The sequence below is a fragment of the Lepidochelys kempii genome, chromosome 5 (genome assembly GCF_965140265.1).
Source record: "Lepidochelys kempii isolate rLepKem1 chromosome 5, rLepKem1.hap2, whole genome shotgun sequence".
NCBI classification, from domain to species: domain Eukaryota; kingdom Metazoa; phylum Chordata; order Testudines; family Cheloniidae; genus Lepidochelys; species Lepidochelys kempii.
The window spans coordinates 84,530,521-84,552,864 of NC_133260.1; the positions used below are offsets into that span (position 1 = coordinate 84,530,521).

The 22,344-nt window shown below is 39.4% G+C and overlaps 1 protein-coding gene and 1 long non-coding RNA gene across 5 annotated transcripts in view; both read left to right on the top strand.

Moving 5' to 3' along the window:
• The window catches only part of AUH (AU RNA binding methylglutaconyl-CoA hydratase), a 187,379-nt gene that overhangs the window by 18,041 nt on the left and 146,994 nt on the right, over nucleotides 1-22,344 (top strand). For 2 of the 4 annotated variants that reach the window (XM_073344895.1, XM_073344894.1), the window contains exon 4: nucleotides 3,562-3,660. The exons of the other annotated variants lie outside the window; for them this stretch is intronic. In XM_073344895.1, coding sequence (XP_073200996.1) covers nucleotides 3,562-3,660 — 99 coding nt within the window. The remainder of the gene's footprint in view (nucleotides 1-3,561; nucleotides 3,661-22,344) is intronic. 4 annotated transcript variants of the gene reach the window in all.
• LOC140911582 (uncharacterized) lies at nucleotides 7,281-18,677 on the top strand. The gene is made up of 3 exons (XR_012159050.1): nucleotides 7,281-8,255; nucleotides 13,221-13,271; nucleotides 18,660-18,677. It is a non-coding gene; the product is annotated as an uncharacterized lncRNA (long non-coding RNA).

Genomic DNA, 22,344 nt, shown 5'->3' on the forward strand with positions numbered 1-22,344 from the left:
TTTTATTGGTAAATGTCGGTTTCACTGTACACACACAAGTGGATGAAAAGTATTTCCATTGATGACTGAAATTTACAGAAAGACAAAATAAGAAAAATGCTGCATGAGACCGTATTAGAATTTGATTTAAGGATATTTACTTTGTATATATGATGTGATGTTGACAATTTGTGTTTTGACCATTATAAAGCTTTATCTTTGAATCTCAATATCTGCTGTCATTACATAAGTCTGACCCCCCCAATTATCCCAACTGAAAATTTAAATCAAAATAAATAAATCCCATAATTTTGCACAATAGTGAACTTAAATTGATTTAAAAAAAAAGCTTAAAAATAAACATTGCTATTTTGTCAAAATGATATAAAAATTAAATTCTCCCAAGCCTAATTATGTAGATTGATAGATTGTTGCGGTGAGTGCATGCATGCACATTTTTGTGCATAGATCTTAAGGATTTTTGTTGTTTGTTAAAAACTTTGTCCCTAAGTGTGTGTGTGTGTGTGCAAAAATCTTGTGTTTAAGGAGCCTTGTTGCAGCATTTTGTGGTGTAGCACAGTAGCGTTGTGGGATGAAGATGGGATAAAAAGATTCATAAATATTTAAGACCATTTATGATCCTGTAGTCTGACTCCCGCGTGACACAAGACATAGAATCTCCTCCAGTAGTTTTGCATCAAATTCAAGATCAAAGTTCTGTTTGAGCTGTAGAAGAAGTTTAGAATAGGTCAGGTCTTGATTTAAAGACTTCAGAGGATGGATAATTGTTAGGTCCCTGCATAAGTTATTTCTATGGTTAATTTAGTTACACTCACTGTTTAAAAATTTGCATCTTATTTCTAGTCTGAATTTTAGCTTCATGATACAGCCGTTGGATCACAATTATGTCTTTTTCTGATAGATTAAAGAGTCATCTATCAGAAACCTTTTCCCAATGAAGATACTTATAGACCATGATTAAGTCACCTCTTATCGTTCTCTTGTATAAACTAAATAGATGAAGCTTCTTAAATCTCTTGCTATAAGGCACGTTTTCCAGACCTTAGATCATTTTGGTGTATGGTTTTTGAACCTTTTTCCAATTTGTCAATCTCCTTTTTGAAGTGGGAGCTCCAGGGCTGGATGCAGTATTCCAGTAATGGTCTCATTAATGTCGCAGACAGATGTATTGTCATCTTTTTACTCCTACTTGTTGATATTCTGTTGATACATGCCAGATTACATTAGCTACTCTCGCTACATTTTTTACCATGACCTGTAAGTCCTTTTCAGTGTTGCTGCATTCCAGGATTCAGACCTCCACCTAATGTATCTTCATTCTTTGATCCTAGGTGTTTGTGTGGCTTTGCATTTTGTTTTATTAAAATGAGCCCCCATTACCAAATGATGTATAGCAGTGTGTATATCTTGGTCATGTTTACTTTGACAACCTTCTGACAAGGTATCACTAATAGTAAGTTTCATAATTGTCTGTTGGCCCAGCAGCTAGTTCCTTGAAGTAAGTCAATGGATACCCTGTCTTTAGCCAGATCAGTGCCTGCCAGTGCAGTAACCATGTATATCATCTGCTAGCTACATAAAATACACAAGAGGTAAATTGTATAGGGAATCCTTGGATGAGGCAGTGTTTAGAATACAAGGTTCCTACCATCAAGAGCAAACATTCCTTTTTTTTCTTTTTCTTTTTGAACTCTGATACAACAGAAGAGACTCTGCTTACTCAGGAGGCAGATGGAATTGTTCCAACTATATTCTGGACTGCTCACACTAGGGTTTCTAAACTTTTTTTCATAACCTGAGCCATATCTTAAAGAGAGATTATCTTTGTCTATCTGCTTTTTCATGTGTGATTACATAATATTCTTGTGGGAAACAAAAACTGTTTACATGGGAATGTAATCTTAAGAAAGCATTTGTATATTTTTCAGCTCTTCATGTCATGTAGTAATTGAGGCAAATTTAATGGAATTGTTGTGGATTTTCACCAGTGTAACTGAAATCAGATTATGGCCTGTAAACAATTATGAAATTGAAAATTGCATTGGGTATATAAAGTTTTTCAACATCTCACAAGAACTAGTATACAAGATGTTCTAAGATCCACTGGGAAAAAGTATTAGTATCTTGCAGAGAAACTCCACACTGAAACTGTTTTGAAGACCGCTGAATTAACAACATTGCCCACTACGTTGAACTTCCCTCCTCATTTAGAGCTTCCCATAGGCTGTTGTAGAAGTAAAAAAAATCTGTTTTCATTCTTTTTATAGCCCTGGCATAAAGCTTCAAAAATGCGCTTTTGTTAATCGTTGGATTGGGTAGAGTGACAATGGTGGATATCTTGTGCAGTTTTCCTTCTTGCTTCATCTGTCTCAGGCGAGTTGTATACCATGGTTCATGGTGACTTGAGGGCAAAACTGGTGAATAGGGAATTTAGGGGTCAGCCTATTTTTAATCAAAGTTAAAGATAAATTATGGAGTTCTACCAGATGACCTATAGAGTGATCTCTTGGCTTGACAATATTTTCCCTCAACAGTCTTAAAATTACACTGTCTGTCTTAGTCTTCGAGTGCAGACCTGTTTAAATAGACTCATTATTCATCACTTCCCTTGTGAGAAACGTGTGCCCTGACCCTCAGGCTGGAGAAGACAATGGTTGATCCATCACAAAAGAATGACCCTTCTCTCCCCTTCTTTTAACTCAGACGTGAGATCCCGGCTGTTGCCAAGTTGAGCCAGAAATCACCTGGAATGATTCTATCGTTGTCATGATGACCATAAAAAAAGTGAGCAAATCTAGAACAGTGTACATCTGTACGGACATTTAACTTACCAAGAACAGTCAGGCTTGGTGACTCCTGTACCAATGCATGATGGAACTCTTAGCTCAAGGGTAAACTCTGCAGTGCAATGGGTAGGATTAGTATTGGTTTATAGTACAGTCATATTTCCATTTTGTACATATAATGGACATACTTTTTCAGGTCTAGCTTTGGAGTGGGAAGAGTCCTATATTTAAGATTGAATGCAAATAGCTCAGACACACCACTTTCCTAATCCTTTCTCACTTCATGCTGAACCATGAACCCACCTGATAACCTATGTTAACACGAGTGAATTTTCATTAGCTTCTGTGAGTTACACTGGATCTTCTGAGAACAGAATTTTTGAAAAGACATATACTTTATATCCTTTGAATAATACCATGATAGTTATAAAAAGATTGAATTGCTGATAAAATACTAAAAAAGTGTGTTTTCACCGTTTAATATTTTTCATGTTATCATTCCATAGTACTATAATTACTTTGATGAGTAAAACAAAACCAAAACCTCCAAACCCAACAATCTTCTTTTTGTAGCTAATTGGACAATATCCTTCTGTAAACAAGAACTTGTACCCTTCTTTCCTAAATGTAAAACACATACCATCTATTATTTGTTTGATTATATGACCTGTTTATATATAGATTTTGGGTTTGTTTTTTAAAAAAAGTTAATTATTGCAAAAGTAGACCAAAATTTTCATACATGAATGCCTAAAGTTATGTTCTTAAATTTAAGTTAAGCACCTTAAGAACATAAGAACAGCTAAACTGGGTGAAACCAAAGTATCCTGTCTTCCGACAATGCCAGATGCCCTAGAGGAAATGAACAGAACAGGTAATCATCAAGTGATCCATCCAATGTGACATAAATTGTAAATCAGAAAGACAACATATTGTCAACTTGTGGGCATGTGTGTCCAAATAAAGGATGAAGTTTACATGAAAAATAGCTTGTCCTGAGAGATGAGTTATGGCACTGTGACAATAATACCTTGTTGGCAAAACAAGCACCTAGACCAGTACTTGATGTTCAATGGATTTGTTTCACTTTTCTTTTTCACCTTAAATTCTGGACTACACTAGAAAATTAGGTCAGTTTAACTGTGTTGGTCAGGGATGTGAAAAATCCACACTGCTAAGCAGCATTGTTAAGCTCACATAAAACGCCGGGAAGGTGGATTACCTATCCCAACAGGAGAACCCCTCCTGTCAGTGCAGCTGTAGTGTTTTAAGTGTAGACATACCACAAGCAACCTCCTATTCCTTAGTGATTTTCACTTTTTTATTCCTTAAAAAGGAGTTATGAACTCAAGGTTTCTGTTAACAGACAAACATGCACACACAATCTCAAGAATATCTTAGAGCTTTTCTACTTTTTTAAGCTGAAAAAGGGTTCCAGGGGATCTCAGTTTTGTCTCACTCCCCACCTTGAAGTTCAAGCCAGGGTTCTGAATTACTATTATAACTTACTTTGTCCTATTTGTTTACATTTAATTTGATGTTAGAGATTATCAGTGCTCCTTGAGAGTCTAGTATGAATTTTATTTGCAAAACAAATTTTAGTGCATGTACTACTGTATGTATGCTATCAGACAAATTAAATGGAAAACAGACCATTAGGATGAAGAAATCATTAACATACTAAAAGATGCTTCCAAAAGCAAAATATTTTCTCAAACATTAAGTGGAGGAGACATTTTGAAAGGTATTTGTAAGTATTCTGTATTCCTTAATTGGTTGTGTGTATGTAAGGTTTCTAAATTCAGTTTACAAACTAATACTTACACAGGTTCATAGTGCTTTGAAATGAGTAAAAATAATTGTATATGCATTCATGAAAATTAGGAGGAAGTGTTATGTATCCGGAGGCATAGGCTAAGGGAACTTAAATGCACATTTATGGTATTCATGTTGTAAGTCTGAGGTGAAGAATGAGTTAATATTCAACATGTTAATAAAGACTTAAAACCTTGACTCATTAGGCCAAGAGCGCTATAAACAAAAGATCACTGGTTTCATTGTTTCATTCGATGAAAACAGGAATGATATTTTCTATCCTTATCATTTCTTTGATAGAGTAATCTTGTTTAGACTATACATTTAAAATAGGCATTTTCCCTACTAACTGGACAGTTAAGTTCTCCTACTATGGAAAAATATGATTTTTGTTTATCCTATAATCTGGATGTCTCAATTCTCAAGAAAATCTAACCCTGGCTGTTCCAGTGCCTTAAATTTAGACCTAAAGAAAGACATGACACAATATATTAACTATATATAATTATTTTAACACTATCTTACTGAATAAACAGCATTAATGTAACACTGCCTTTCAGTTATAGCACTTGCACTGTTTTTGCTGCTCCACATAGTGACAGGACTGCAGACATAATTTTCTGATTTTAATTAGAGTCAACATTCCTAAAGTTTACCAGCGATGAGGTTCTTTCCCTTCCCCTTTTTAACATTAAAATTTGTGTAAGACTGCAAGGTAGTATTCAGAATATGTGTTCTTAGTAACTGGTACTGAAACCCTGCAATTCAGAGAAATGAGTTCATTTAAAATTCTGTGTAACTCAGTGGGTTCGTTCCTCTTTGATTTCTAGTAAATCATGTAATTACTACAAACAGACCTTTCACTGAAATGATGCAGATGATTGTTTCAAGTGTTTTGCACATACTGTACATTTAGCTACTGCAAAAGTGAGTTTAAAAACAATATATTGTTACTAGGAATTAATAATTCTTGGTATACCTATTTTGGATTAGTAATAACTACAAAAAAATTAACAAATAGCATGTTTGGTTTGTTTTTTAAAATCAGATTATGAGCTGCACTCACAGAGGAAGAAGTTATGGGGTACGAAAAGGAAAGTTAAAATCTCTCCTAGCAAAATCCTAAAATCTTTATTCAGTCACAAATCCCAAAGAAGCTTTGATTGAATTAAGTCTGCATAATTTGGTTCTGAAACATTTAGTCTGCTGAAAAGTGATAATGATAAGATGTTGAAGGGATAAGTTAAAACCACCATTTTGTTTCTTTTTACATTAAAAAAAAAAAGTTAATTCTCTCACTGATATTTGCAACTTAAAACACTACAGTGCAAACATTCACACTGAACACTCTCCAATTTACCCAAAAACAAGAAGGCTAGAAGGAATAGGTATGTTAAAAGCGATGCCCCCTCCTAAACTGGCCCCCTGCCTTGGAGAGAATATCACTGGGTTCCTGCTTACCCCATTTATTTAATACTATTATAATTTGCAATTGATATTGTGGTAGTGTCTAGAGGCCTCAAGCAGGTCCAGGCCCCAATGTGCTAGGCACCGTACAAAGACATACCAAATGACAGCCTCTGTACCAATAACCTTACCATCTAAAGAGGACAAGACATAAGAGAGAGTTAAACAAACAAGTGGTCATGAGAAGTACAGAGGCAACAGCAATAATATGATGCTTTAGCACAGACTGTGTGCCTATTTCTTAGCCAATCAGTAAATACAACGCATCACTTCACTATACATATCAGATAGCTGTTTTCTGTATACATTATGGCAAGGGTGAGCTTTGAGGAAAGGCTTGAGAAATACTGTAAAGTATTAGCTTTCGAGATTTTGACTGGGAATTTTTCCAACGTATAACTGACAACGTGAGAAAGCACACAGACATTTGTGGGTGACGCAGGATAGATAAAGGCAAGGCTTTAGGAAAAAGATCAGGAGCTCAGCTTTGGTCATGTTAAGTTTCAGTAGACAGCAAGACATTCATAAGATGCCAGGATATGCATGAGATCTTATTCTAGACCGAAATGTACTTCCATCCCACAAAAACCTTCTGGTACTTCAAAATGTATGTAAACTACTGACAGCAGAAATGAGAAATCCTGAAACTGAAATTACAGAAAACTACATTCTGTACATGTTAATCATGCAAATAATCTCCTTGAAAGCAATGGAACTACACACTGAGTAAAACCAGCAGGATTTGACTACTAGTCATGATGTTTTTTTTTTTTTAATTAAAAATTTGTTTTTAAACTCAAACAATAAAAAAGTTTCCAATAGTTTTTAAACCTGATCTGTATCAGGGGACAGGGAGCAGGGAGGGTTGTATAAACGTGGGAGTCCCGGGGGGCCTGTCAGGGGGCAGGGGTAAGGATAGGGGTTGGGGCAGTCGGGGGTTGGAAGTGGGAGGGGACGGAAGCCAGGCTGTTTGGGGAGGCACAGCCTTCTCTACCCGGCCCTTCATACAGTTTTGCAACCTGGATGTAGCCCTTGGGCCAAAAAGTTTGCCCACCCCTGATCTAGATATATCCAAGCAATCATGCCCTGCAGAGCTGACTCCTATAAGGCCCTCTTTGGAGAAGAACTCTGTGACTCCTGGAAGCACAGGTTGGGTTCAGCACATATCAGCTCACCTATTCTGTAAAAAAAATAAACAAGTTGCACATCTTATCAGTGATTTCATATGACACTGGCTCCTTTTACAATTATGGATTAATTTTCAGATATTGGTTCTAATATTTACAGTCTACAACAGCTTAGTGCCTAGTTATTGCATAGACCCAGTGGAGGTTCTCCCATTGTGGCCCAAGGCACTAACCACCTTGGAAAAAGGAGAAAATAAATTGAAAGTAAAATAAATGTATGTTGATCCCAGTCTATACTATTATAGCTGTTACTTGATGGAATAGCTCCTTCAGATGAAGGATACCAGTGGGACAGCTGTTCCAGTGCATCACGTTTTATAGTACATATGCATATATTCCTGTAAGAGGCTTCAAATAGGAGAAGGATTTCATTGGAGAGGAGGTCTCAAAAGTGTCCTTAAAATAATGAACACGAGTCAAGCCAAATCAAGTTAGTGCCCACAATAAAAATGGCCTCAAGCCACCACTGCATAGAACACTATGTCTTTTACTTATCACAACAGATGCAAACAATACGGAGATGGTCTCTCACAGAGCCCAGGAGAAAACTCTCAAAGGTCAGGGACATGGCATTCACTGGAGAATTCCTTTGCCTGTATGATTATCTACCACAAGAGAGAAGCTTATGCCCAAATCTTTCAACCTTTATGGCAGAATGCAAGACTCATAATTGCACAAGCTTTTGCACAACAGTAGTGACTGCACAATAAAAAAAAGTTAAGAGCATGGTCCTCAGCCAGACACATGCCTTCTTTATTTTGTGCCTGATGCTAGGGTGGTGGAAGCCTTAAAAATGCAATTATAATAAAGGTGGAACTCCTATAATATAGAGAGGATATGGAAAATGTATTTTATATGCTACCACCAGTGTAGCAATTGGCATCATACAATATGAAAGATGAACCAGTCACTCTCTCTCAAGAAATAATTTTCTTTCTTCCTCCTCCTCCTTAGCAGATTTTTTTCAACGATCAGGTGTCAATGTTTGACTTCCAGAGAGGTGAGTTATGCATCTTAGGATGCTATTTGGGGAAACATTAGCTTTAAAGCCCAAATTTACAATTTTGTAAAAATAAGCTTTTTATAAAACTTAAGGCCAAGAGAAATGTTTCCACAACATTAAGTGTCACAGTGTAAAAACAGTTTGTAAAGAAACATTCCCCTGAAATGTCTGAAACAGAAGCTCTAAGAAAATGAAAGTGTAACTAGCTAAAGTTAAGTGTGACAATTTATTTATATTGTCCAATAAGAGAAATACAGACAATAAAGACAATAAATATGTAAACTGTTCAAAAAAAGAACTAGACAAGTTCATGGAGGATAGGTCCATCAATGGCTATTAGCCAGGATGGGCAGGGGTGGCGTCCCTACCCTCTGTTTGCCAGAAGCTGGGAATGGGCAACAGGAGATAGATCAGTGGATGGTTTACCTGTTCTGTTCATTCCCTCTGGGGCACCTTGTGTTGGCCAGTGTCGGAAGACAGGATACTGGGCTAGATAGACCTATGATCTGACCTAGTATGGCTGTTCTTGTGTTCTTATATATTTTTAAAATGTGTATATGGTAAGGAGTTTTTAATAGAAGAGGTAAAAGAATTTGTCAACTCAAACATACATTGTAAACAAACAATGTCCTTTCAAAAAGGTGCATCTTGCATTGTATTCTTAAGGAAGTGAAATTCAGGCTCAGTCTTATCTCCTACAAAAATGAATCCTATAGTCATGAGCTCTCCACTAAAAATACTTTGTTCTGAGCATCCAAAGATCAAATCTTGGCTCTATCAGCTAAAAACATTGACAGCACAGGAGCCTCGGAAAAGAGCAGAGTCACTGAGACAGCTGGGCCCTAATTCACTGAAACCTTTGCAAAGTATGATTCATTCATATCAGTTTACTGTGTTTAGGAGGTGAACCACTACACACCCTACTAACAACAGCTTCCAATTGCCTATAGGGTCACCACGACATAATACATGTTGCAGAGATGACAAATACATGGACCAACTCAGTGAATCATATATCCAGCCACACTTCTGAGACATTAATCATATATAAACCTGATAAAAATAAATTTGACAGTTATATATCAAAGTAAATTATAGCATCATATGTATATATGATTATAATCAGTAGTATAAACATATGATCTTGATGTACTGAAAATACATTTTCAAAGATATAGTTTTACTATACATTAGCTAATGTTTCTGCCATATAGGCCTGTAACATGAAAGGGGAGTAAAGCTTTGGGAAGTCTAATGTGGTGACGTCAGTGTTCAAAGCATGAATGTCCACGTGTAAGTTGCCTGCATCACCTCACGTAGATGAATGAGATACTTTCTCCTGCTGTACACACTTCTTTTTCAAGCCAGCCATTTTTTGCTCCACTCAGCTCTCCTATCCTCTGTGAATGAAGTAGATTTAACATGTTCAAATTACTACTTTAATACTTACATCTGTTTTCAGATCATCTTGTATGCAGCAACTTACACCACTGTTTAAGGGCTTGCCTGTATGGGAAAGGTTTTCTGGTATGCCTTTAGCTTTTACAGCATAAGCTGCCTTATGTCCACATGCACAAAATTTCTTTTTTCTATTTCTCTGGTGTTGTATCCCACTTTAATCAATATGCTTTGGTAGTGACATGACTCTTATTTTGTAATGAATTATACCACTATAAGTGAATGCTTCCTGTTTCTGAATTCAGTATACTGCTTCAGGCAGTCCTTCCACTGCTATTCTACGCTGTATTGCTTCACATCTGGATGAAGCTGTCTTGTTAACTATCTGCCCTCCACTGCTCCAGGTCATCTTGACCAGATGTCATTTCCCTGTATAAATCCTGGCTGCTCAAGGCAAGTTCACATACCCCAAGTCACTATAAAATTTTGCCCAGGACATACATTACTTATCACTGATAATCTTTTAAAGATAATTTGCATAATGTTAATTTCAGGTATTCCAAAAAGCTGTACTAACAGTCCAACTGCTCAAGATCACATGTAACTGTGCTACTTTCAAGTATGCTAACATAGCTGTATGCATTCATTCTTATGAAGCTGAAATTTCATAGCCATATTTTCATAACTGAGTGCCTAAAGTTAAGCTCCTAAATCTATATTTTAGGAAACAAAAATAAATGGCTTTATTTTCAGAAGTGAGCAGCACCCACAAAGCCCACTGAAGTTTATGGAAGGTTAGATGTGCTCAACAGCATTGGAAACACAAAACAAAACAGAAAGTCCACTTTTTTCAATGTTGATAAATGCAAAGTAATGCATATTGGAAAACATAATCCCAACTATACATATAAAATGATGGGGTCTAAATTAGCTGTTATCACTCACTTGGATTTTCGAGTCATTGTGGATAGTTCTCTGAAAACATCCACCCAATGTGCGGTGGCAGTCAAAAAAGTGAACAGAATGTTGGGAATCATTAGGAAAGGGATAGATCATAAAACAGAAAACATCATACTGCCTCTATATAAATCCAAGGTACGCCCACATCTTGATATTGCATGCTGATGTGTTCACTCCATCTCAAACAAGATATATTGGAATTGGAAAAGGTGCAGAAAAGGGCAACAAAAATTATTAGGGGTGTGGAACAGCTGCATTATGAGGAGAGATTAGTAAGACTGGGACTTTTCAGCCTGGAAAAGAGATGACTAACGGGGGATATGATAGAGGTCTATAAAATCATGACTGGTATTGAGAAAGTAAATAAGGAAGTGTTATTCACTCCTTCTCATAACACAAGAACTAGGGGTCACCCAATGAAATTGATAGGCAGCAGGTTTAAAACAAACAAAAAGAAGTATTTTTTCCACACAACGCGGAACTCCTTGCCAGAGGATGTTTTGAAGGCCAAGACGACAACAGGATTCAAAAAAAGAACTACATAAATTCATGGAGGATAGTTCCATCAATGGCTATTAACCAGGATGGGCAGAGATGATGCCCCTAGCCTCTTTTTGCCAGAAACTGGGAATGGGCGACAGGGGAGCTGCTGGAAGTGACGGCCAGTACATCCATCGGATCCGCCGAACCTGCGGACGTGGCAGGTAAACAAATCGGCGTGGCCCACCAAGGTCTTTCCCTGCACAAGCGGCGGAAGAAGTTTGGGAACCACTGCTCTAAACCCAAGCGTATTAAGGAAAGTGAGGCAAGACAGAGCTCAGGTCATCCACATAGCTCCAGCATGGCCTTGTCAGTTCTGGTTTTTAGATCTTCTCAAGCTCCAAGGAATCAACTAATAATCCTTCCTCCTCAAAAGGACATCAGTTCTTGAAACTTGGGTCTAGTGCTTCATCCAGACCCTATGTCTCTGAATTTGACAGCATGGAAGAATTTTGGCTAACACCAATGGATAAGGAATGCTTGTTTGAAGTACATTCTGTATTGTTAGAGTAGAAAACCCTCCATTAGGAAAACATGCATGAGAAAATAGAAGGGATTTTTAATTTGGGTGAAAATAAAAGGATGTGTTCCTACCTCCTCTTCTGTTCCACTTACTTTAGGTTACCTTTTATTTTTAAAACACTTGGGTTGTCTTTAAGCTGTCTTAAAATTCATTTGGTGGCAGTTTCGGCTTATTACCCACCAACAGGGAAAAGCTGAGAAACCTGCTATCAAACGATCATCAGATTTTTAAAAAAATTAAATCTCATGTTTTCTCCACTTAGCAAAATTCTCCTTCATGAGACTTGAATTTAGTGCTTTTGGGTATAATGGAACCACCCTTGAACTGTTGATCATGCTGCACTATTCACTATTTATGAATGAAGGCTGTGTTTTTAGTAGCTATTACTTTTGCCCATAGAGTTAGTAAAATCCAAGCACTCCTGTCTCACCCTCCATGCACTGTTTTTCATGCTGATGGAGTCACAACCTAAGTTCCACCAAAGATGGTTTAGGATTTTGATATTAACCAGTATGTGCACCTACCAGTTTTCTTCCCTAGATCCCATAGTTTTCCAGCATAATCAAAACTTCTTACCTCAGATGTTAAAAGAACTTGAACAGAATGAGACCTTTTAGGAAAAACTTTTAGATTGTTTGTAGCATTTAGTGGCAGAGCTAAGTGTACATCTGTGTAGTCCCAAAGACTAAGTAGATTGTGAGCTACATTAGTACAGCCTATGAGAGTAATAAGATAAACCCTCCATCAAACATTTCAGCTCATTCTACCAGGCACTGGCCTATTCAACAGCATATTTCAGCAAGATCCATCTGATAGAAATATGTAGAACTGCTGCATGGTCTTCAGTTAATATGTTCATTAGGAACTACTCGTTAGAGGCTTCCTCATGAGCAGATGCTCAAGTTGGAAGAGCAATTCTATAATCTTTGTTCTGAGAAATTCCTCTCTCTCACCTTGAAGGAATTACAGTGCTTGGTAGCCACCATGAGTGGGATCCAAATGCACATGAAGTTGAAAAAGAAAAAATGGTTGCTTATCTTACAGTAACTGATTCTTTTACATGATTTGTGCATGTGGATCCCATGACTTGCCTTCCATTCTCATAGCTTGGAGCCTTGTCACTAATGCTCTGGGTAGCCGAGGAACTGGTTGGGATCACTCTGCCCCTTAAGCTCTCAGGTGAAGGACTGTGAGAACATGAGACACACATGCATGACCCTTAAAGGAAACTAGTAGAGAAAAACTTCCAAGTTCCTGTGCAGGGGCACCAACCCACCATATGTGGGATCCACATGCACAGACCATCTTGAAGACTCATTTCAAAGTAAATCAATATAAAATATGTAACAGTTTCTTCCGGAGCCTGTCTGAGTTATACCTGCATGTGGGGGTGCCTTATATAAGATGCTGATTGACAAGAAACTTTAATGTTTAGACCTGCTACCCTTTCCAATTTAATGGGTCTCTAAAGAACATTGAAGTTCATACTGGGGTTTTGTTTTTTGTATATAAAAAAATCCTTAATTTATTTTCATTTCCAGATGCACTTTGTCCAGTATTTGTAATTGAAGTGTCTGGAATGGAGTGGAATGGTGAGTCTAGGAAGAATGTTTATTTGGGGTGAAATTCTGGCCTGCTTAAAGTCGGTGGCAATATTTCCACTGACGCTAGTGGGGCTGGGATTTCATCATTTGATTGTAGTTACCCTTCTGTCTATAAAACTACAGTGTAGTTCCAATTTTCCAGATATTTTTAAAATTGTTTCAATAGTGAAGGAAAATTAAAATTTATATAACTGATTTACGTTACTTGATAACTGTACCTTAGAATATCTAACTGAACCTTTGGCTCAACTGGAACCCAAATTTACTGTAGTTATTTATCAGTCTGATGCTAAATGGTTTATAGCCAACATTTCACACTGTGTTTGAATAACTTTGTACCTTGATCCTATTTCAGAATTATTTAGTTAATTGTTTATTTCATGAAGGGAACTGGAAGAGGTTGGCTGAGAACAAAATAAGTGTGCTTCTTTGTTATATCTGTTAGTGCTGCTTTGGTGGTCGAATCACATTGGGAGACCTATTTTCTCAAATGACACATTACTCCAGTGGTCTACCCGTACCTTCCATACAAGTTAAATTAATTTGAAATATAAAATAAAACTATTGTGACCATTCAAAAACTATTGATATTCGAATTTAAGATGTCCTTTTAGCACACAATGAGAAGTGCTTCCAGAGCCTGTCTAAATTTCAGCTGGATAGGGGGATGCCTCATCTAAAACTTTCTGTAAATTGTTGGTATCAAATAATGTTCTGGGCCCAGATTCAATCTGTTACACCTGTTTAAATTTGTGCTGCTATCACATGTTTAGGAGATTCTTGTGATTTAATTTGTTCTTTACCCCTTGAAAATATAACTGTTTGCAAATAGAAATACAGACTTCTCTAAATTTAGTATCACATGTTGACTTAGAAACTATAGTGGATAGCTCAAAGTAGATGTCTGCCTGGCACACAACAAGAGGGGTTTTTTGTTTTTCTGTTTTTAAAGAAGAGATACTTGAATGAATTGTTAAGACTGGAATATGTGACTATAAATCACAATGGTATTCCTTATCTGAGGTATAATTTTATAATCTTAGTCTAATTTTGGTTTCCTATTCAAATGATTGCCCACATGATTTCCATCCATAGATGTGAAATCAGGTTCTTTTAGCCAGCAGTGTCTGTTTGGGGTAAGTCTGAACCTAGATGACCTTATGCCCTCCCTCTTGAGGGCGTATAGGGTGGAGGGGACCTAACCATCCTTCTTACTTCCTGTGGCAGTGAAACAGAACCTGGCAGTGTCTGCCTGCTTCTCTGCGACTCTGATGCAGTTAGTGTAGTTGTTAGGTAGGTAGTAAAATTTAGGTTGTTTGTTGGCTTTTTTTAAAAAAAGAATTTTTAAAAGAATTTTTTTTACTAACTTTTAATTGTTAGTAGACTTGGTGTCCCCCTCCACCTCTCACTATGCCACTCAGTGATGGGCCCTCTAAGCGCCTTTTTGGTTTAGGTGAAAGGCATATCCCTGACCGTTGCGGCATGTGTCACTCTTTTTGTAAGTAGACTCAGAAGGCTAGGAATAACGGGTTAAAGTTATTTCCTCTTGTGTGCTTTGTGAAAACCTCCTTGGATACGAAGAAGAAACATAGCTAAGGCTCTGTTAGTCCTCCCTCTATTCTCTCTAGGCTAGTGCCCCAGTGAGCTGTGATTCCAAGGCTAAGAGGTCTAAGGAGACCCCAGTGGTTGACTTCGATCTATTTGTCAATCCCTTCAAGAAAGGGTAGGAAGGAGTATCACTCCAGAGATGAGCTGAGACGTAGGTCTTTTGCTCTGGGACCTTTGCAACCGAGGCAGAAGAGTTGACATGTTAGACTTGTCTCAAGCTCTGAAGCCTAAGGACAGCTAATGGCCTTAGTTGGATTTTTCTGGTGCCTCCTCTATATTGCTTTGAAAACAGTGCATGCTGTACCAGCTAAATCTGCTAACTTCCTTTCCTTGGGAACTGACTCTTCTCAGTAGTAGCTCAGTTGAGTCTTCCATATCCTCTTCTTGGGATCTAGCAAAGATCATAACCTTGAAATTCTTCACCACATTGGACCTCAAAGTCAACAAAGAGAAATCCACACTTATTCTTACTCTTAGCATAGAGTTCATAGGGACCATCTTAAATTTCAGATCAGTGAGTGTTTATGTTCCACAAGAAAGATTCTAAACTATAGTGGACCTCATCAGCTAACTTCAAGATCACCCAAAGACATCACTAAGAGCCTGCCTCAGAATTCTGGGACATATGGCCTCATGAACCTATGTGATACAGTTTGCCAGACTTCACCAGTGCTCCATGTGGTTAACCAGCAGACTGCGTGGTCCTGTTGATCACTGATCCACAGGAAGTCTTCTCCTCATTAAACTGGCAGAAAGACCCACTTTGGGTGTGTGAGGGAGTACTCTTCTCTGCACCTCTACTAGCCAAGTTGATCTAGGTCCCACTGTTGCAGACCATCTTTCGCAAATAGGTCTATTGACAGGTATTCCCATTTGCCACAGACTAGAAAAAGAAATGCCAAGTGTTCTTTTCCAGAGGGGGCTCCACTCTGGGTTTCCTGTTGCATGTCTTTCGCATCTCCTAGACTCCAGGAATAAGGTATGCCTTCCATTGATCCCCCGACACTGAAGGTTTTGAGGAAACTGAGGCAAGATGCTGGATTGATAGCCCCGCCATGGGCCAGTCAGTTCTAGAACTCTGATTTGGTGAACCTCTTAATGTAGTCCTCAATCATTTTGCCTGCTTTGACATAGTTTCGAACAGTCAGATCCTACACCTGGACCCCAGCTCGTAACATCTGACAGCCTGTATGCTGAAATCCATCAGAAGATGATGTTCTGCTGAAGATCAGCACATTTTGCTCCAAAGCAGGATAACCTCAACCAGACTGACTTATTATGCTAAATGTACACAATTTTTCTGTTTAAGCATCTTGGTACCAGCTGTCTCCCTTTTGTAACACAAATTTCAATAATAATAGACTATTGACTAGTCCTAAAACAATCTAGATCTTCTATCAGTTCCACAAGGGTCTATCTTGCAGCAATATCTGCACACCATCCTCCTTTTCAGGACCACACTATGTTTTTCCATCCTACAGTGAAGATTCCTTCTGGACTTTATTCATGTTTTTCCCCCAGTTCAGGATCACCCTCCTTCTTGGACCTCGATGTAGTATTAGCAGGGTTGATGAGTGCCCCCCTTTGAGTCCTTAACAACCTGCACCCATACCACTTGTCAATGAAGACTTTTTATTAACTGTTTTATCAGCACGAAGGGTAGGGGACATTCAGGCCCTTATGGAAGGTCATATTCCCCTTTATACAGTGTTATAGAAGAACTGGCTCATTCTCAGGCCTCATCCCACATTCCTGCCAAAAGTTGTTTTGGAAATTCATATCAACCTGTTTGTTCATCTCTCAGTCTTTTCCCCCAAGCCTCATCAATTTTTGGGGAAGCAAACAGACAATTGTTTGGTAGTAACCAAGAGTGGAATCCATGTGAACAATCACCCTAGAGTAACTGGTTCTTTTGAGATGTGTTGGCTCCATGGATTCTGTGACCTGACCTCTTTTCCCGTTACCAAGGAGTCCTGCTCCTCTGGGATTCTGTATTGGTAAAAGACCTGAAGGATTGTTGTGCCTGCTCCACTCTTTATCTCCCCACCACTAGCCAGGGCATATATGGTGAGGATATCTAGGGTGAAGCTGCAGCGTCAATGGACTTTGCTGGCCAAAAGACTCTGATCTCGGATGCATGGGGAGTATGTACACCAAGAGCAGAATCAATGTGGACACTTCTTGAACAACTATAGTTACTGTAGGATAAGTAAGATTCTTTTTCTTTGTATTAAAAATGTAGCTGAGATGAAAAGGAGATCAACAGAGAGAAGTGATTAATGTTTAGTAGGATAGTGGGATAGGAAATTATAGGAACTATGATTATGTTGTCCAAAGAGGAGACACTAAATTGAGCAGTTCAGAAGCCCCTCTGGATGCAAGAGAGACCTAGATGCACTGTGCTGAGGGATGCTAGGCTTGAGGGCCTAGAGAGTTTTCTGTGTTGAGTTCAGATGCTGAGTAAACCATTCTGCGTTATGCTGACTGAGAGTCACTCCAATCTAGAGATCAGGATTGCATTATTCCCTCTGTGCGTGGAGGTGCCAGGGGTCCAGAGCGAGTGGACTTCCTGAGTGGGCCCATGGTGAGAGACAGGGATGCTGAAGTCTCTGGGACATACGGTTCTAGGAGGTGAAGGGGTCTACGGCTTACATCCCGAGAGTGGACCCCTGAGAAGGGCTGTCGCACTGAAGAGGGTTCCTCCCAGACATTGTATGGAGCCGAGAGAGAGCAAGTGACAAACAGTTGACTAAATGTTTGTAAAGGCCATTGTGGTTTTTGTTTTGTTTACCAGGTCATATATCAAACAAGAAGAAATTCAGTGTGTGGTCATGGTAGAAGAGGAACTACATTAAATTAGAGCAATAAATTTAGAACCAATAATAGGAAATGCTATTTTACATGACATATAGTTAACCAGTGAAATGCACTGGCTCAGGAGGTTGTCAAGGCAAATATTGTGGCTGGATTTAAAAAAGGACTGTTTGATTTTATGATCCTTAGTGTCACTTTTAGCTATGTACACCAAAACAATAAGGGAAATCTCATCCCATGTTAGAGGTGTAAAATCCCCAGCAGGGGATAAGAAGGAGTTTGTCACCATGTACAGCAATGCACAATTGTTGAAGTACATTTTGGGAGTGATATTTTTGCTGTCTTTGAAGGGATGAGTTACTGTTGCAAGCAAGATACCAGGCCAAATTATCCAATACTCTTGTCTAGCATAGTACTTCTTGTGTTCCTTCAAAAGTGAAATTGATTTTCTTATCTGCCCCAAAGTGGGATGCTTAGAATTTGTGTGGGCTGAAGTGGAAATGAAAAGAAACTATATTTGAAATCCAAAATAGCAACTCTGTCTGATCATTGAGTAGTGCTGGTGGCCAAACTTCAAAGAAAGCAGCTGGAGTATGTTTTCCCACTTCCTCAGCTAGAGTATCATGTGTGACATACCACTAGGTTGCTGTGATGTTCTGCTTGCCCTTGAAAAGATTTACTTCAGAGAAAGACTGCTTTTTTTCTTTCTAATTTTCATGCACGGTTTTACGTAGTTGGGATTTAAAAGCTAACATTTAATAAAATCCTGAATTGAGGGCTTATTTCAGATTTCCAAATGAGTTTTTTGAGTAAAATTAAATTCTTAAAAGTGCCCACTGTCTGCCTTTCAAGAGGAGGGGTTTGTAGCTCATAAGCCACTTTTAAATCTCATTTTCTGTTATAAAAGCTAAATATGAATCTGCTTAACAACGTGATTTTTGTTTTTTAAATTAGGAATTGGTATTAGTGTTGAGTGTTAGCGGCGTGAGAATCAAGTGAGTTTTGTGGTAGCTGTGGCAGAACATCTCCAGTGCAGTAAGGTAGTGGAAGAGGCAGGCTGGGAAATATGTACACCAAGGCTGGAATCCATGTGGACACTTCTTGAACAACCACAGTTACTGTAGGGTAAGTCTCTCTCCCTCACCCCCACCCCCGCTCCCTCATTATGGGGACATGAGAGTCGGTAGACTGAGTATAGTTGGCTGGCCCTCCTGCCCTGGGGGAGGAGCTATGCAGTTGCATGCTAGCTGGTGGGGATGAAAAAGGAACCAAAGAGGCAAGCCTGAGGTAGCAGTGAGTGGGGGGAGAACAGGAGCTGGAGGAAGATGTAGCGCCAGGTTAACACTTCAAATGTAGATTTTGGAATAGAAAGTAAGTTTCAAAATGAGCTGTTGGGCCCTATTACTGAGAGGGTGGTTAGACCAAAAGGGGACTAAGGAAGAAGAAGATGCCTAAAGACCATGCTCTCCCCTGCCAATTTTTTAAAATTTATAAATAATTAAAAAAAGAGAAGATAAATACCTTCTCCTTTAATTTTATCCTTCAACAAATCCTTCCTTTCATAATGAAAGAATGTTACACAAAAATTTTCTTTGTTCCCTCCTCTCATATTTTATTTAACTTATGGTTTGATTTTTTGTGTGATTGTTCATCAGTGACTCAAGTAACTCAAGAATGAACAGCCTGTTGTGGCTTATTGTTTAAAATGTAGATTCTCTCTGAAAGGTGAAATGTAAAAATGGTACCTTCTTTGAGTTTATATATTCCATTTGTTGTGCGCAGATTCCCCATGCACTCAAAATCAGAATTTTGTGGCCAGCATTGTCCATTGAAGCTGTACATGTGCCTTGAGTGTCTGTGTGCTGTTGTACAGAGGACAAAAAGGGAGGTAGAAGCCCTACTGCCACTCAGTTCTTTCTTATCTCCCGAGCCTGGAAGACAAAGCTTCCAGTGTCCATGTCTAGTCACAGCACTTTTTTCCCAAGCTTTAAGGTTAATACTATATATGTTTGCATTAGAGAGTTGCTAGTTGTCTATTTTTAATAGATTCCTTTTTTGATAATGTAGCATGTTTTTACCTTCCTTCATTATTTTCTGTGATTTTTTTTCCTGCCCCCCTCTTCCCTGCATTAGGATCTTTTCTTGTACCAGAGCTTAGGATGTCTCATCCTAAATCACCTGGTTTGAAATACTGACCCTCTTGCGAAATGACAATTCCTATCAATGTTGGGCACCCTAGATGTCTTTTTTGTTTTGGGGAATCCCATATCTCCAGTAAATGCTCAGTGTGCAAGTTCTTTAAAAAAGGGACCTTAGAAGTTAGGGAGGTGCGCCTCAAAATGTGTTTATTAGGCTGCCCCATGTGGCTGCCCTCTGATCTGGGCATGGCAGACCCTCCTGGGGAAGTTTTGCCTGATTCCAGAAGTCCCCATGTGAGATCTGGTTCCGTTAGCTCCTGGACTTCATCTGTGAAAGCTCTAGCTTTAGAATCTGATAAGTTGGGTAATGTTAGTCCTCAGAAGAAAAGGAGCATCACTCCTCTGCTAAAGTGAGGTGCAGATCCCTGAGGGGAACTTCTGTTAGAAGGAGGTCTAAGTCACCTTATCATCCCCATTGAAAAGAGACACCGTGGGATGGATTGTGTACCCTGGGAGTACTGATGCCTGTCAGCTCTGTGTTTTTGGGGAACCAGGACGCAGTATCTAGCCTTCTGACACATGAAAGACCTCTCCCCCCCACCAGGCTCTTCTTGAACCAAAACCGATCAGAGAAAAGGCTTGTAGAGAGCAGTGAAGGGCGTTGGGAGACACACCTAGACCCCTCCTGACAACGATGACAAGATTAAGACATCTCCATTAGCATACAGAATGGAAAACAGAGACAACTCCCCTAGCCTCACCTGCATGAAAGATGGGACAGGGAGACATCTCAATTTGCATACAGAATGGAGAACAGAGAACCGCACTGAACTCTGGAATCAGAAAGGCAGGGAAGCACAGCATCATGGGAATCTCTGCTCCAGATGTTAATGAACCTATGCCTGCACACACCCAGCTCAGCAATTATCAGACCAATTCTAATAATAAATCCTTGATTGATATCTAAAATACTGAAGCAGCCTATCAGAGTAGCAGCTGTGTTAGTCTGTATTCGCAAAAAGAAAAGGAGTACTTGTGGCACTTTTCTTGAAGCAGCCTAGTTGCATTGTGAGCTCCCTGGAAGAAAACACCACCCATAGCCAAGAGTGATCAGCTCCTATTGTCTAGCCTTAAATCATCAGTTTACCCATAAACAAATCTAGTGTTCTCCCTTGAACCATTGTATTTTCTCTACAAAAACCCCTACCTATGACCAAGTAAGTGTTCTGATGCTTAGATCCAAGCTATGCATCAGTTCCACTGGGAATCCATCTTCTGACTGATCGTGCTGGGGGCTCTGCTAGTCTCCAGCACTCAGGACCCTGAGCTACCACCATCACCTGGGAACCCCGGCCAGTTCAAGCCTCATGAAGTGGGTGAGATCCCCCTCTTTCTCTCTCTCTCTATTTTCCTTTCTACCTTAGGTATTAACCTTTGATAATGTATGTTATGTTGGTTTAGCCCTCCTTGTGTAGTTATCACTATTATTCAGTAAATAACTGTTATGGTTAAGCTGGTTGCTTCTCTCTCTCTCTCTGAACTTTACTCTTTTGTGTTTTTAGCTTCCCCTTTTTACTCTACAACAATGCTTCTTTTACCTAAGCTAAAGATCCCGATAGGGCTCAAAAATACGGTGGGGTTTGCTCATCAAGTGGGTTACTGCCAGTACAATTGTGATGTGAAAGTGGGCTAGGGACGTGCTAAGCCTGTGGCACGTAAAGTGGGGGGGCGGAGGCAGCTGAAAGTGCTGCTCAGCCCAGCCCATTGAGTACAGGGACATATGAGGGTATCCGTTTGAGAGTGCTGATTGACCCGGTCCGCTCAGACTTGCTCTGTTAGTGTGTGCGTGTGTTCATCTAGTTCTAGGGCTGGAGGAACCCAGCTCTGGGGAACCTAGGTCCTGCAGGATAGCTCCATTGGGAGGGGACTTGCAGAAGGAAGGAGTAGAGCTCCATATGAACACATAAGTGACATAAGCAGTACATTAATAGGATTACAGAACCCCCCCTCCTCCCCTAGAAGAGTAAACCTAATAAATGAGCATACCCCAAAGTAACGGGCACATCCAGTAACAGTACAGTACTAAGACCTCGAGATCCAAAGCTCGCTGCCTCCAGTACAAAGGCTAGAGCCCTGGTGGGGCTTAGTTTGGCACAGAGTGCTTTGGCACTGACTATTACAGTGCCAGCTTCCTTGGCACTTCTGAAGCTTGGTCCTTGGCTCAGAGTGAATCAATACAGGGCATGTCAGCACTATCAGTTTGCCAGAAGCTGGGAATGGGTGACAGGGGATGGATCACTTGGTGAGATTACCTGTTCTGTTCATTCCCTCTGGGACACCTGGCACTGGCCACTGTCAGAAGACAGGACACTGGGCTAGATGGACCTTTGGTCTGACCCAGTATGGCTGCTCTTACGTTCTGTTCTATAAACCTCAGTGCACTGTACTCCTTCACCTACATTCGTGGCACTGGCCTCAGTAATGGGGAAGTGTCTGGCACT